Source organism: Anguilla anguilla, chromosome 11, assembly GCF_013347855.1.
Source record: "Anguilla anguilla isolate fAngAng1 chromosome 11, fAngAng1.pri, whole genome shotgun sequence".
In the NCBI taxonomy this organism is placed as follows: Eukaryota; Metazoa; Chordata; class Actinopteri; order Anguilliformes; family Anguillidae; genus Anguilla; species Anguilla anguilla.
This window is the reverse complement of record NC_049211.1, coordinates 42593056-42609511: the sequence shown is the minus strand read 5'-3', so window position 1 is coordinate 42609511 and position 16456 is coordinate 42593056. Positions and strand designations below refer to the sequence as shown.

Below are 16456 nucleotides of genomic sequence, written 5' to 3'. Positions count from 1 at the left end.
TAGGCAACTGACCTCCATTTCATCAGGCTTGTAGGCAACTGACCTCCATATCAGCAGGCTACTTTATCAAACTGTATCACCCTTCCAGGATCATATTGAAATTATGAGTTTGGAATCGGTTTTATTTATTTATTTTTTGTTTAATTTATTTATTTAGTACAAGAAATAAAAAGAAAAAAAAAATAAATGTAAATAAGTGGACCTATAAATTTGAAAAGTAATCTTGAGTGGTTATGGTCTTGACGAGCTGTGCAAGGAAGACCAAGTTATCCCTGCGTGGCCCCCTTAATGAGACAGACATGGGTTTATGGGTTACACTGCAGACATTACAGTTACGGTATGCAATATGCAAATCAGTTCTGAATTAAGTGACACATTTAATCTAATATTTAATCCATTAAACATATCATTTTTAACTCTTTTTTTTTTCCCCTGTCCATGTTCTATTAGAGAGGCCTAAGGGCTTCCCCATATCATATATTAAATGCATTTCATTTTTGCAAAGTTTTATTGTTCCGTATTTTTTTATTTTAAAAAACTGGGGGAAAGAAAATGATTCAGTTACTGACGTTTATGTTCTCATGTCCATATTGTATCAAACAGGACTTAAAGGTCCAGGCAACTCGAGTCAAATTGTGGTTATATTCCCCAGAACTGACAATTGATTGTCTTCTTAATATTTCTTTATATATTTCTTCTTTTTAACCCAATTATAACCATTAAATTGTAATAAACGCTATTAGATTATTGTGAACTGTTCAGCAGAGAAGGCAGGTTAGGCATGTATTCTGCGCTAATTAACATTCATATCCGTAAGACACGTCACATGTAAACCATTCCTTATCGCTAGCTAGATTAGACCCGTAGCATTGCGCTAGCAGACAAAACGAAAGAACGCAACATAAAGTACAATAACGTTGTAACGCTGAGCTACTGTACACCACCATTAGACTCTATAGCAAACTCCAGACGTTACACCCAAATAACAAAAAGTCTGATTTCACATATCACGTATAGCTATTTAATTGTCACTAGTAAACAGTAGGCCTACTGACCGATTCACCACATTCAGTGACAACTTCCAGGTGAAAATGGGCTCTGCAAATATTATTATTATATTGTAATATTGGTGTGCCCGTGGGCTCCAGAAATAAAACCCATTTCCTGTAGGTCTCTTCAATTTTGTGAAAGGAAAAAAGCGTATTGCTTTCTCTGCGTCCAGAGAAGGGGCAATGCTAAGGCATTTTCAGCATAGCTTGGCTTACCTGCACAAAAGTGGCAAGATATTTACATATTACGTAGAAAAACGGCAGTTATGTAGAAAAGATTAAGCCCGCCCTCTGAAAATCAGGCGTTTAGCCAAGGAGGAAACCAAGCCAATTTTGGCACAGGCTTGTACTTGAGTTGCAAAACAAGCTGTGTTATTCTCTATTGTTTTTAATGAAGTGAGAAATAGGTGGATACTAAATTATTCAGTTATTTTTAAGTTTCCTTTTGAATGGTCATAGTGTAACGACGTAAAGAAGAGAATGGGCCATTCAGCCCAACAATGCTCGCCATTTTCCCAACACTAAATTGTACCTAGTGCTCAGTTCACCTACAGACTAGTATCTAGCACCATATGAAGCCTGGTCTTGGAAAAAACCCTGGAGTTTCTGCCTCCACTGCATGACCTGGCGAGCTGTTCCACACAGTGACTACTCTGTGTGAAAAAATTCTTCCTCATGTCTGTGATAACTTACCTTTTTGCTCATCCTAAATCTATCCTCATTCCTCATTTATCTTTCATACCAGGAACCAATTTAGGTGACTTTCTTTGAACCTTTTGCATATCTTCTATATATCTGTCTTGTAGTACAGGTCCCAGAACTGCACGCAATATTAAGTACAGCTACCTGATAAAGGTAGTGCTTAAGATAAGTATGTTTCTTTGATTTATACTTGATACATTCGGCTATATATCCAGTTGGCCTTCTTTTTTTTGTTTTGTTTACTCTTACAGCACAGTACCTAGAACCTGAAAGCTTTCCATCAAATATGACCTCAACCAGGGTCATATTGTTCATTGTACAATACTTGGAATAAGGTTATAAAAAGCGGAGAATCCAAGTTATCCAGTAACAGTTTTTTTTTTTTGCTTCCTGTTTAAAAAGTGGAAACTAAATCATTCAGTTTGATTGCTTAAGTTTCTCTGTCCATATTCTGTTAAACAGGACAGTGTGATGAGGGTCATATTTTGCCATTAAATCTGTCTCAGTTCTGGGCAGTCTGAACTTATATTTTATGCAAAACATGCTGGGAGACCAACAAAAAAATTGTTTCCCCCTATTTTTCATTTCATTCAAAATAATAGAGAATAATGAAACTAGTCTGGCACTGAGGTGACACTGGGCAGTATGAAGTCATATTTCATGCAATATGGACATGGACACGAAGAAGTCAGACACTGGAGAATTTGGTTTCCCCGTTTTCATTTCATTAAAAATAATACCGAATCATACAACCTTTTTATCCACTTGGGTTTGTCAGATTAAAGAGTGACTTTTGATTTTGATTCCAACCCTGTTTTGGCACATCTGATTATACTGATTAGCAGCTCAACGAGATCCCTAGCTGTTGTTGAGGTGTACATTGTTAGGGTTGGAGTGAAAACCTACAGGACGGTCGATCTCCGGTCTAACTCCTTGCCCCTCCTCGTCGGTTCGAGTGTCTACTCGTGTTCTTTTGATGCTGCGTCACGTCCTCCCGTGGGAAGTTTACAAGTGAAGTTTGCGAGCGCGGAGCATTTAACGGATTGTGGACCGCGGAATTAGGCACGGCACCCACTTTTACTTGATCTGCGGCTTTATCTGTGATGGAGATTCAAGAGCCCCGGTCCTAACAGGTGAGCAAAGACTCTTGAATATTCAATTCAGTTTTATTTGTATAGTTCTTTTTACAGAGACACCGTTACAAAGATGTTTTACGGAGAAAGCTTGAAAAACAAAAAAGATATATATTTTTTGTGGAAACCCCTAGCCTATCCATTACAGTCTAGCGTAACGTAGTCTCTATATATAACAATATTTAATCGGATAATGCATCAGTTTGCGATTATATAGATTTGTCACTGATGTATTCGATGAATGGTTAAAGATGTATTTCTGCTTTGTTTCCAGTTCCCCTTCACTTCCGAGCAATTTGGTTTACAAACTTCCACCTGAGGAAAAAAAAAAGACTACACATAGTTTGTTCTATGTTAAACACATTTTGTTAATTTTAGTCGCTCCCAGTTGATTTATAGCCTGTTTTGCTTTTGTGTGTAACCAACCAACTGTAGACCGGTATGCAGCGAGTCTTCATTCACGCGTAGGCTACCCTATTTGCGCTACCATCGGATAATGCATCAGTTTGCGATTATATAGATTTGTCACTGATGTATTCGATGAATGGTTAAAGATGTATTTCTGCTTTGTTTCCAGTTCCCCTTCACTTCCGAGCAATTTGGTTTACAAACTTCCACCTGAGGAAAAAAAAAGACTACACATAGTCTGTTCTATGTTAAACACATTTTGTTAATTTTAGTCGCTCCCAGTTGATTTATAGCCTGTTTTGCTTTTGTGTGTAACCAACCAACTGTAGACGGGTATGCAGCGAGTCTTCATTCACGCGTAGGCTACCCTATTTGCGCTACCATCGCAGGCTAGACATCGTGGTAAAGTTAGTTTCATTTTGGATGTTCGCCAAACTGCGGCTTTACAAATCTCAAAAGTATGCTAAGGATGGGTACAAAAATAGACTTAAATTAGACTCATTGAAAAAAAGGGGGGAAACTGTATTTTACTCCCATTGTTTTACAGTTGGGACACACGCAATTAGATTTAATAAATAAATGAATAAAAACAACTGAAAGCTTGCCTGGCTGGGGACCACCTCGACCAATTGCAATAAAATGTTAAAGGGACGCAGTCATGAGCAAATTTGCAAAGCCTTTGCTTTCGCAAAGCAAAGGCTTAATTTCTTAATTTCAGTAAAATATCTTAAACCTTCATTGGCACGTTTTCTACATCCGGCCATAGTTAGAGATCTGAAACCTATTTGCGTTCTGACACTCATTTGTAAGGTTCCAGTGTTTGTTTTCCACCAAAAGGCATTCTCCAATTTTATATGAATTTTTATTTTTAACAAATGTTTTTAAAAGCTTTTATTCATGTGTTATTGAGAGCTGAAACCAACTGCAGTGTACTCTGGGTCGTATGCGCACGATTGCTGTTTGTTATCCACAAAAAGTCATTTCTTAATTTTATATGAATTTTAAAAATGCTTAAAATGTAAACATTTTGTTACATAAGACGGAGATAAACAATTCATTGTGCACTCATTAGCCAAGTGTTTTTGTTTCCCTAAAATGCATTCTCCAAATATGTTTGAGTTTCTTTTGTTGGAGACGATAGGCTGTGTGCATCCTTACTAATGAGTCCCAGAGGACGTGAGCATTGGTTTCAGCTCTGCACCTGTAGCATGTGGATAAAACACTACTGAAGTTTGGTGTTGGAGAACACAGACATGGGTACCCTTGGTAATGAGTCCTGACACATTACAGTTGGTTTCAGGTCTCTAGCCTACATCATGCAGGTAAAATGTTACTGAACCTCTGAATGGTGTTCAGTGTAGGACATGCTGTAGAGCGATGAATGCAGTCCTGCATGCTCCCAGCACTGACGTGACAGCGGCAGGCGGGGGTTGTCAGCTGTAGTTTTATTGGCTTAGTGGGTTAGTGTGATTTCAGAATCACAGGAGTTTATGGTTATGACCATGGCTTGTGACGTAAAAATCCTTTGACATTGTAACAGTGCTGCTCTGTACTGTTTTTTTTTTAATTGAAGGGAAAAACTGAACCAGGGTGGCGTTCCCCTGTCCAAAACGCACTCCCGTTTCAGCACAGTGACAGTGGTGGAAATTCCAGCTTGGTTCCAAAGGTGGTTCTTAGCTGATCCTGCAGGTTTGAAGCTGGTCCAGCGGGTTTGACAATGATCTGGCAGGTTTGAAGCTGGTCCAGCGGGTTTGAAGCTGGTTTGGAGATGGTTAAGCTGGCAACAAGAGGTGTGAGATGGCAGCCGTGCTGGCAGGATCATGCCCAGCAGCTGGGCCAGCTTGGTACAGACAACAGACCGTCACCAAATTCCAGATGGTAACTAGCTGGAGCAGAAGCAGATTCCAGCGAAATTGCATTTTAGGCTGGTAGCCCAAGTTTCCACGAGGAAGCATTGCATTGACACTACTTTTCCAAATGTATGTGGACACCTGAACATCACTCCCATATGTACTTGTTGAACATCTCAAGTACATATACATCCCATGGGCATTAATATGGAGTTGGACCCCCCTTTGCTGCTGTAACAGCCTCCACTCTTCTGGGAAGGTTTTCCAGTAGATTTTGGAACATGGCTAGAGGGATTCGCTTCCATTCAGTCTCAAGAGCATTAGTGAGGTTGGGCACTGATATTGGGCGTAAGGCCTGGCTCACAGTCAGCATTCCAGTTCATCCCAAAGGTGTTTGATGGGGTAGAGGTCAGGGCTCTGTGCAGGCCAGTCAAGTTCTTCCCCACTGAACTCAGCAAACCATTTGTTTATGGACCTTTTTTTGTGCGCGGGAGCATTGTCAGACCGAAACAGGAAAGGACCCTCCCCAAACTGTTGCCAAATTTGGAAGTGCACACTTCCTTAGAATGTCATTGTGTACTGTAGCATTGAGGTTTCACCCTTCACTGGAACTAAGGGGCATAGCCCAAACAATGGAAAACAGCCCCAGACCATTAGTCCTCCTCCACCAAACTTTATAGTTGGCACTATTCAGGCCAGTACAGTAGGCCCTATGCATTTTGCCAAACCCAGATTCATCTGTCAGACTGCCAGAGAGTGAAGCGTGATTCATCACCCCAGAGAAGGTGTTTCCAGAGTCCAAAGGCGGTGTGCTTTACACCACTCCAGCCGATGCGTGGCAGTGCGCATGGTGATCTTGGGCTTGTGTACGGCTGCTTGCCCATGGAAACCCATTTCATGAAGCTCTTGACGAACAGTTGTTGTGCTGACGTTGTTTCCAGACGTAGTTTGGAACTGTGCAGTGAGTGTTGAAACCGAGGACAGATGATTTTTATGCGCTACACACTTCGGCGCTCTGTGGTCTCGTTCTGTGAGCTTGAGCTGGAGCGTTTCGACCTACCACTTCACGGCTGAGCGGTTGTCGCTCCTATAAGTTTCCACTTGATAATAACAGCACTTACAGTTGACTGGGGCATCTCTAGTAGGACAGAAATTTGACAGACTGACTTGTTGGAAAGGTGGCAGTGCCACGTCGAAAGCCACTGAGCTCTTCAGTACAACCCATTTTACTTCCAGTGTTTGTCAGTGGAGATTGCATGGCTGTATGCTTGTATTTATTCAAGTGTTATCAATGGGTGTGGCTGAAATAGCCAAAACCACTAATTAGGAGGGGTGTTTGGAAATGTAGTGCAACTCATCTAATAGTCTACTTGGGTAAACACTTGCTATAGCTAATGATGTTACCACAAACAAACGCTAGCACATGTCAACTGGTCATCATTTGATGACATCTTTTTCATGAATGAATAACAGTACTCCTGGGTCATATCAATTTTGGTATGAATAATTATTTCTGGCCAGCTTATAAACTTAAATGAAAATGTAAACAAGTATTGCCTGAGTTTGCGTTTATACGACATCAGCGAATCACTTTACTCAGTCCAAAAATTCAAATTAGATTTTACTTATAACTAAGCAGCTTTAGCCTACACAGCTTTGTTTGGTCGACTTGAGGTAGCCGTGCGAAACATCTTCATATTGATCATTGTTGCTACACTGGGTGGCCTACACACCCGGAGTGGTGAGGTGTGTTGGATTACACCCCCCTTCAGATGATATACGCTGCATATGACATTATAGATGCATTCGGTATTATAGATGCGTCTCGTGCATTGTGGTGGTCAGATTATTTTTCGGAAGTTTGTATTGGGTGGTGTCAGTAATCACATTAAAATGTGTTTCGGGGGGATTTATGTTACCGTGGCACAGTAAGTCTTGCTGTGACGCAGCACCACAGCTGCTTATAACCAGTGGAAACCCTGCATGTTAAAAAAAACCAAAATTCACGTAAAATGTAACATTTTTTGGAGGAAAACAATGACCGTCTAATCTAGCCCGTCCCTGCTCGTGGAAATGTTATTTCTAGCATTTTTTTTGGGGGCGTGAACCTGAACATTTCTTAGTTCCCAACCCGCCAGAATCCCAGTGGAACCTCACCCCCCTATCTGAGGTTACGCACCTGGACAGCCCCTTGGGCCCACTCTCTCAAGCACCACAGGTATCGACAGGGTGATGCTCTCCGCCAAGCAGCTGACTGGAATTTTCCTAATAAAGGAGCGCTTGGCACCTCGTTCACCTGAAGAGGTCGCCGCCTGGCCCCTGCCTTGGAATTCGCAGGTGAGACAGGTTCCGCTTGTGCCACGGCCTTCCGTCCCACTGCGACAGGTGGTCTGAGGTGACACAAGCGGAGAGGAAAGCACATTCCGTAGTGCACTGTGCCATCTCTCACCGCTGATGTGTGCTCTGATCGGCCATCTTGCGTGCGCCTGCACAGTAAAGCAGTGAGACTGTAGTCCTGTGTTTTTATTGACACAGAAGTGAGCGCACTGAGAGAAAGCAGATCCTCAGGGACCTGAGGGACCTGGAACAACATACGCCTCTGCCCGGTTGTCTACGCACTGCCCTCCCATACAAATGCCAAACCGTTTTAATTATGTACATGCTCACTGCTCACTTATTCCTTATGGAGGACATGACATGTCCGCCTTGCTAGCTAACGTACATTCATTTTATAATTGTACAAGATGTCACTTGAGAAATCTATAACTGACTAGTAAGCTGTATATAGAACATGAAGATTTACTTAATTTATGAGCCCAAAGTTCAACCTGGACTCTTTTACCTTTCTCGCAAATGCTCGATTTTTTTGTTAATGAGTTCAAAATGAAGAGAATGGTAAATTGAGAATATTTTTCATTTGGTTTACACTCTGGGAGAGCTGGCTGGTGGCTGTCTGTTTGCAGCATCTAGGGGTGTGGCTGTAGTGGTCACTGATTTGCCTTAATGTTTGAATATTCAGCCTCCATTTCAAGTGATGGAGCTAGCTGCTGTGCCTGCTCCGGCAGTTGGAAATCAACATATTGAGAAGCTCTGCTTCCAAACTAAATATTTGGATTAAAAAATAAATAGATTTTTTAAGGAATCGTACCTTCCCGATACGAACAACAGTGCTCTGTGGCCTGGCCTCCGGGAGGAAGAAGCAGTAGGAAGCCACCGGAGAAAGAATATTTGCTGCTTTTTTTTTCAGAAAAAAGTGCTTTTTTCTGCTTCCCTTGCAGTTTAACCGTGTCAAAGAAACGGTGTTAACTTCCACATAACCATGGCCCTTTGTATTGTGACATTGGAGTGGCTATGTTTTAGTTTGAGATTATGTACCTGTAGATAAGATGTATTTGCATGGGGCACCAAATATAGTTGACATTTTCCAGTTAGTTTTCACCTTGGCAGCCTGAGTAGTTAGCTGAGTACAGGCAGACGTTATTTTCATTGAGAGAAAGCCTTTCCCAGAAGGTTTCATTTCCTAATGCATTTTGCAATTTACAAATTCTTTCCCGTGGACAGCGTGATAATTTCTGTGATGGCTGGATGTTTTAGGTAACTTTTGCTTTTCACATGAAATTGTCAAATCTTGAAATGAGTCCAACTGTCCTACCTTTTTGGCAATCTTTTTGTTTTATTTAAATCAATTAGACATAAGACTAAAATACTTGTCAAAATCAACTTTTTTTTTTTTTTGGTTTTTGCAGTGTAGTTTTGTTGTTGACTCTTAAGCTAGTTGTGTTCTAGAGCATTCAAGCACAGTGCCAGTATTTCCTGTCTACACAAACCATTTTACTCAGAATTGCTTTGAGTAGGTGGCGAAATATTGTGAAGAATTGATTCTAGGTTATACAAATTTAGGAAATTCAGATCACACTCCACACCAGAAAACTGTGGACCAGGTAATAACATTTCTGTGTCCTGGTGATAATGTCAGTCTTGTATACAGTGCTCAGACATAAAACACTACAAATGATTTTGTTAAACTTAAGTAGAACTTCCTCTTGGCTTGTTACTTGACCGAGGAGCATTTTCACGAACGGTGAAGTGTTCCATTTAGCTTCAATGTGATTTTCATATTACAGGCATTTTCACTAATGCTACGAAGAAACCTGCGTGAACCACATCCTTTCAAGGCCTTGACCACGATATTTAGTTTCGTTTCTCTGGGATGCCAGTCGACTCCGTGCCGACTGAATTATTGATAAATGGCGTTGAATCAGTCAGAAGGGGGGGGGGGGGGGCTGCCTCTCCGCGAGAGCAGATCCGAGCCGTGCAGTCAGCGGAGAGCGCCTTGATTATATGGCTGATATGCTGCCGCTTTCAGGTCCTGTTCACTACGTTTCCCTTAACAGGTTTCGCCCGCCATCTCCATCGGCGACCCGCGAGTCATGGTGCACTCGCAGTACGCGCCTTTGCCCTTGATGTTGTGTTGCCGTGGCGTTGAGCAGCGATGAGAATTTACTGGAAAAGGACCTTGACCGCCGCGACGCTATTCTTCACCTTCGTCTTCGCCTACCTCACCATCAGCCATGACAACTCTAAGCCAGACGTGAGTAATAGCAGCACTGCTCTTTCTCCCTTGGTAATACGAGTGTGGGGTGGTTATTGGAGATGAATTACTGATGGGTCAGGGAGTGGGTACTTTTTGTTCGCACACTGTTGTCCTGGGCCCTTGCTTGTTCTGTTCTCACCAGATTTCACTTTTGGTCCAAATTTAATTCTGTTTGCGTTTTCATTGGTAACCCAAGTACAATTTTTATATCCACCACAGGTGGTGGCTTAACACTTAATTCTCAATTTTATGGAATCAGGATTAATTCATAGTTTACTTTCTGGGGTTTATGAACAAAGAAATTTGATCATTTTTATAATTCACAAGTATAAAAATAAATATCCGTTTTCTTGGAAAAAAGTATACTCGTACAACCTCTAGAGGTGTAGCGCTACTATACAAGCTGCTTTGGTGTTATTTGAAATGCTTTATTATGTATGTATTTATTTATTTATTTATTTTGCTTTATTTTGAATACCCCTATACCAGCCACTGTAGTGCTGGCAGATCATGATAAACAGGCTAAAATGGTCTTTGTTGTACCTAAAAACTGCCTGAGCCAACAGAGAACTCACGTTAAACTGGAATTATATTTGGAAAAAACTGTAGGAAGTGAACTATCACTTCATTCAGAATGGGAGCAGCATTTTTCATGTTACAAGTTGATTTAACTCTAGGAGTAAAGTCTGATTGTTCAGATGCAATAAGAGTTACTTCATTGCACTAGCAGTCTGGAATTCGTTATTTTTTCAGTGAGTCTGGGTGTGTTTAGGCCACCGTGGACTTTAGACTGTAATACTGAATGAACTATTGTTTCAAAGACATCAGCTGTTCCCTCCCTTGGTTCACAGCTGAACCTGTTACACTACGGTATTCTCAATGTAACACTGTTGGGAAAGTAAACTGGATAATATTTTAATGTCAGTCATCTCCATTCAGCAGTCATTATTGTGTCACGACCTTGTGGATTTAGCTGAAGGTCAGACTGTAGCATCTCATTATGACATAAGTGAATGCAAATGGACTTCCGTGATGGCAAACACGTGAGCTATAGGATTCCAGAATCTGCTTGTGAAGTAGGTCAAGGGTCTGCACTTCCTGATAAGCAGGAAGGAACTCGTGTTACGGCTGCCATTGCGTGCGCTGGAGCATGTCGTCCTATTAGGTGACAGTGTAAGGTGGTGTCCTGGAGACTGGTCTGGCTCCTCCCACACAGAAACATGTAGAAGTGAACCGCAGAGCTGTAAGTAACGGGTTGTGGGGCATCTCTTCTTGCAGGAGGTGCAGTTGTTGGCCAGGGCGACTGTCTTACAGCAGTGGAATTCAGCCAGGAGCCAGCAGGTGTTCCAGGACCTCCAGAACGACTCCGTGCCATTCAATGTGACCTACCGTTTTCTGGCAGGCTCTACTACACAGACCCGAAGTAAGGGCCCCCAGTATATCCCTGAAAATAGGCCCTTTATGAATGTTCCTTTTGGAAATCATGGATTCTTCTAGTAACTTTGACATTATTCAGGAGTATAAGCACTGCCCGCTGTGTTAAAGATTCTAATTAATAAAGGTATTGATTATGTGAAGTATTCATTAGCTTAGTTCCATTACAATTGCTGGAATATACAGTATGAGGATTTTTGAATCATTAATTGAATTTCATTTGAAAAACCTAATTGAAATTCAATTAATTGATTCAAAAGTCCTCATACATTACTGGCAGGTTATCTGGTGTTATCAATGTAAATATATTGGTAAGGTATGTTTATTTGAATTCTGAAAGATATTGCATCTTTATTTTTGAGATTATTACTTTGACTCTTTGACTGTGCATAGTATATTCTAACCCAAACATAGTGGGTCTAAAATTATTAGTACATTTTAGCTAAATTCCTAAATGCAGAAGTTGTGTGACTATGTGAGCATGAAAATGGCAAGCTTTGACACTGCAGTTTTCTGACCTTATATTTTTCCCAGAATTCCTCACTGTGGGCCTGTGCTCCATAAAGAGGAAGCGAGGGACTTACCTGCTGGACACCCTGCAGTCCATCTTCTCGCAGTCTTCGGAGGAGGAGCTGAGGGACATGGTGGTGGTGGTCTTCTTGGCCGACTTCGACACGGACTGGAACGAGCGTACAGCGCGTGACATCAGCGACCTCCTCCCTGTCCCCGTCCTCAGAGGCCAGCTCCTGGTCATCCACGCCCCCCAAAGTTATTACCCTCCCCTCGAAGGGCTGAAGAGGAACTTCAAAGACAGCCCCGCCCGTGTCCACTTCCGCTCCAAGCAGAACGTGGACTACGCTTTCATCCTGGGCTTCAGTGCCAAGCTGTCCACCTACTACATCATGCTGGAGGACGATGTTACTTGTGCCAAGAACTTCTTCACCGCCATCAGAAAGTTCATCCTGTCCCTGGGGCAGTCCTACTGGGTGACCTTGGAGTTCTCTAAGCTGGGCTACATCGGCAAGCTGTACCACTCCAAGGATTTGCCCCAGTTGGCCAAGTTCCTCTTCCTCTTCTACCAGGAAATGCCCTGTGATTGGCTGCTGAACCACTTCAACAAGCTCCTCACCCAAAAGGACGTCATTCGCTCCAATCCCTCTCTCTTCCAGCACGCCGGTCTGTATTCGTCCTTTGGAGGCACCCTCAACCGCTTGAAGGACGACGAGTTTGAAGAGGATCCTGGGGGCGTCGCCGACAACCCCCCCGCCAGCGTCCTGACGGACATCACTCAGTTCAACGAGTACACCCCGGACAAGGCCTACGGCAACAGGGCCGGCTACTTCTGGGGGAAGTCCCCTGCCGCCGGCAACCATTTCACCGTTGTGCTTCGCAAACCGGCCGTCTTCACGCGCCTCGTAATCGCAACCGGGTCCAAGGACGGGAAAAAAGACATCCTAAAATCTGCTGAGGTGGCGGTGGGCCGGGACCGGGTGGAGACGCCTCAAGGACCCGCGTGTTCAAGGTACTTTAATCTAGGCCACTTGGTCAAGGGCCGGTTCGACGCGAAGAACATTCAGGAAGAAATCGGCAGTTCTCTCTCTTGTCTGAGAATCAAAGTGACGAACACACAGCAAGAGTGGGTTATCATTCAGAAGATAAACATTTGGATCAAGGACAAAAATTAGAGTTAAGAGTTACTGAGGTAATTTGTCTGGGGGCATGGACTGCATAGAGCACATATCAGGGACTTGTCTAAACAAGGGAACAGGGGTTGCATTGCACTAATACTGCCCACACACGCTCATGCTGCTTCCGTGAAGGAATTTAATTTTTCTTGTGACTACTTGTGATTTTATGTTCACACATTATTGTGGTAAATTAAGATTACACTTGTAAAAACTTATGCAATAAAAAATATGCAATACACGCTTAAAATGTATATACACATATTCACTTTTAAAAACTAGATATATCACTGCAAAAAAAACCTTATGTAAGTATGCCTTTTCAAATAGATCGCCTTAACCAGTCAATAAGGCTCGTCATGAAATAATGAATTCATAATTTTTTAGTAATCTGTCATTCATTTGCATATGTGTGGTCCTGTGATTACCATACGCAAGCAAGGACCAGGAGGGTCACTACAGTGTGACTGCTGGCGATCCAGAGCTACGTGCAGTCAGATATCTGTCCTGGTGGAACCCCAAAGCTCTGTTAAAACCTTTAAAGCCAAGGATGTCACAGATGAGCTGTGCCAATCTAAGGCACGGGCGTCGCCGTAGCAACCTGCTTGACTGGAGCTGCGCGTGGGCCGGCTCAGTCAAAATGGCCGAGTTCACGTCTGTCTGGGTTGGGCGATTTCGTCTTTCTTACGGCAGCTGTGTTTGTGTCATAACAGTAACTATAAAAAGGCTCTAAAGTCACAACCTCCAATAAAGCAATAAACAAACAGTGCAGAGAGAGAGCTGCCTCTGAGCCTGGCTAAAACCTATTTGCTTGTAGGAAAATGACATGGAAACATTTCATCCGACCCTTGACAAGGCCGCTTATGATGCGGATTAGAATTACAGTTGGTATGGTGCTTTTCTATGCTTTATGGATTTGCGAAAGCTAATCAAATATGGCATTGTGTTATAAAACACAAGCAGTAGGTTGAGTTGAGGTCAGAAGATTGAGTCCAGTCAGTTTTTCCATGTTTTGAAATATGTTGTTCCAAATTTATTATGGCCTTGTTGCTAATAATGGTGGTCAAACTGTAAATACTAGGGGTGTAACAATATATCGATGTATTGATTCGAAGGGCAACGATCCAATCCAATCTTGTGTTGATTGGATTGGATCGTTGCCCTTCGAATCAATACATCGATTGCATGCAACATGCAATGCAACATGCAAAAATCGATCTATATCATTGTGAATCGCAGCAAAGTATTCGTTTAAATGTCCATAATCTTATGCCAATTTGCTCTCTAGCAACAGTGCCAACATCATTGTTTACGTTTCCAACTTGATGTTGTTACTCGCACTATTGCTGTTTTCCCTTGTTAAATATGACGTCAGCATATATATATATACATATATATATATATATATACTCATCGGATACTTCACTAGGTACTTGCTAGTACCGGGTGTGGTCTTCTGCTGCTGTAGCCTATCTGCTTCAAGGGTCGACGCATTGTGCGTTCAGAGATGCTCTTCTGCATACCTCGGTTGTAACGAGTGGTTATTTGAGTTACTGTTGCCTTCCTATCAGCTCAAACCAGTCTGGCCATTCTCCTCTGACCTCTGCCATCAACAAGGCATTTTTGCCCTGAGAACTGCCGCTCACTGGATACCGGACCATTCTCTGTAAACCCTAGAGATGGTTGTGCGTGAAAATCCCAGGAGATCAGCAGTTTCCGAAATACTCAAACCAGCCCGTCTGGCTTCAACAACCATGCCACGTTCAAAGTCACTTAAATCACCTTTCTTCCCCATTCTGATGCTTGGTTTGAACTTCAGCAGATCATCTTGACCATGTCTACATGCCTAAATACATTGAGCTGCTGCCACGTGATTGGCTTATTAGATATTTGCGTTAATGAGCAGTTGAACAGGTGTACCTAATAAAGTGGCTGGTCAGTGTATATATATATATATATGCACACATACACACACACAAATGTATATGTATAAATACGTATATATATATATATGTGTGTGTGTGTGTGGATTGTTTCTTAATATATCAGAACATTTTGGATCATATTGTGGCAATATTTGTGATATTTCCAAATACGAACCGTATTTGCCTCAAGAATTGAAATCATATCCTATCTTGGTGAAGCCTGAAGTTTACACCCCTGGTAAATGCAGTCAATACTCCATGTGCATTTCCTTGTCCATGAGAGATTCTATAACATGGTTCTCTGAATTGTCTGAATATATATTTGACATGCTGTAGAAAGGGATTCAGGTTGTGCCTAAACGGCCTTTTAAACAGAATGTAACTGTGTTTGCAATTTATCTTTAAAATGACCGAATGAAGCTATTGGCTGTCACACTAATAATGGTGAAGATTTCCATAGCAAGATTTCACCCCCATTTCAAACCGATATATGTCCCAGATAAATTCTGAAGGCTAGTGTGATGTCATAGTGTCATAGAATGTGAGGGTTATTCATTAACTTCTTGCCACTATGGTAAAGACTTACATACTGCGCCAGTTATCTGAACAGGAAGTGAGGAGGGGGTGTGCCTTAACAAAACTCACAAGCGAAAAAAGCTTTTAGTATTTAGTACTTTAGTACTTACTTTTAGTTTACTGACTGTGTGAAATCTCTTCCGTTTCACTTGTGTTTACTCTGTATCAGTCAATCGCCATGACACCACTGTGCCTACTCACAAGCTTTGCAGCGGCCAGTCTGGCCTGTTGTACACTGAATCTTCCAGCATTTCCAGAGAAATGTCTTTCAGTGTGCAGTGCTCAAGTTATATTTAAAATGTTTGAAATAATGGTTGTGGGTGTGTACGGCATAAGACACTGATGTTAAGATGTTACTCAGGCCAGATTCCAAACTGCCTACGAGACAATAATGCTTAGACTTGAACTAAACCAAAAATTCAAATATATAAATATCTAAGATATTTGTTCGCCAAATGAATGTTTATTTTATGATTTTGTTTATTTTATGATTCGGGGTGTGGTTGCAAGATATCAAAGGTGGGGTAATGTATTTAATCTTTGGTTGTATGTATAAAGGTGATTTATAGCATGTGTTGTCTTGAAATGACTTCCATAACAATGTGTTTTTAAAGTGGGAAGGCATGAAGTATTTTTGATCAAAAATATTGTTTTCTGCCACAGATGACTGCATTTTGACTTTTGATGGTATTCTTTTATTTAAAAAATGATATTTAATTTGTATTTATGAAAAGTATCCAAGCTGAAAATGAAAATAAATTCTCAATGAAATATTTTTCTTTGGTGAAATAAGCCTTTGAAAGTGATCAATTAAAACTAGAAATGTTGCCACCATTTTGGGTGTCATTTTGATGTGCAAGCCGTTGATGTAGCAGTGGCTGGGGTGTATTCATGGATGTCAGGCATAAAGCTGACTGACTTTGGCTCTTTACACACCAACATTTTGAGAAGCTGAGGAAGTTTATTGGGTTACCATGTGATTGGACAAAGATTAGCCAGCTACGCAGTCAAAAAATGACTTTTGGTTGTAGTATATGCCATAAAAATAAGCTAAATTTAAATACATAAATAGACTAAAAGTGAACTAATCTGTATTTTTA

General features: G+C 41.6%; 1 protein-coding gene across 1 annotated transcript; it reads left to right on the top strand.

Moving 5' to 3' along the window:
* Nucleotides 1-72: 72 nt before the first annotated feature.
* LOC118207630 (alpha-1,3-mannosyl-glycoprotein 4-beta-N-acetylglucosaminyltransferase C-like) lies at nucleotides 73-13105 on the top strand. The gene is made up of 4 exons (XM_035381405.1): nucleotides 73-2884; nucleotides 9537-9733; nucleotides 11015-11159; nucleotides 11705-13105. The coding sequence occupies exons 2-4, from the start codon at nucleotides 9635-9637 to the stop codon at nucleotides 12853-12855; spliced, it is 1395 nt and encodes a 464-aa protein (XP_035237296.1). The 5' UTR covers nucleotides 73-2884; nucleotides 9537-9634; the 3' UTR covers nucleotides 12856-13105.
* Nucleotides 13106-16456: the final 3351 nt, after the last annotated feature.

Coding starts and splice junctions, on each gene's coding strand:
- LOC118207630 (XM_035381405.1), top strand. CDS start 9,635: ATGAGAATTTACTGGAAAAGGACCTTGACCGCCGCGACGCTATTCTTC. Junction 9,734..11,014: donor ATGACAACTCTAAGCCAGAC/GTGAGTAATAGC, acceptor CTCTTCTTGCAG/GAGGTGCAGTTGTTGGCCAG. Junction 11,160..11,704: donor CTCTACTACACAGACCCGAA/GTAAGGGCCCCC, acceptor TATTTTTCCCAG/AATTCCTCACTGTGGGCCTG.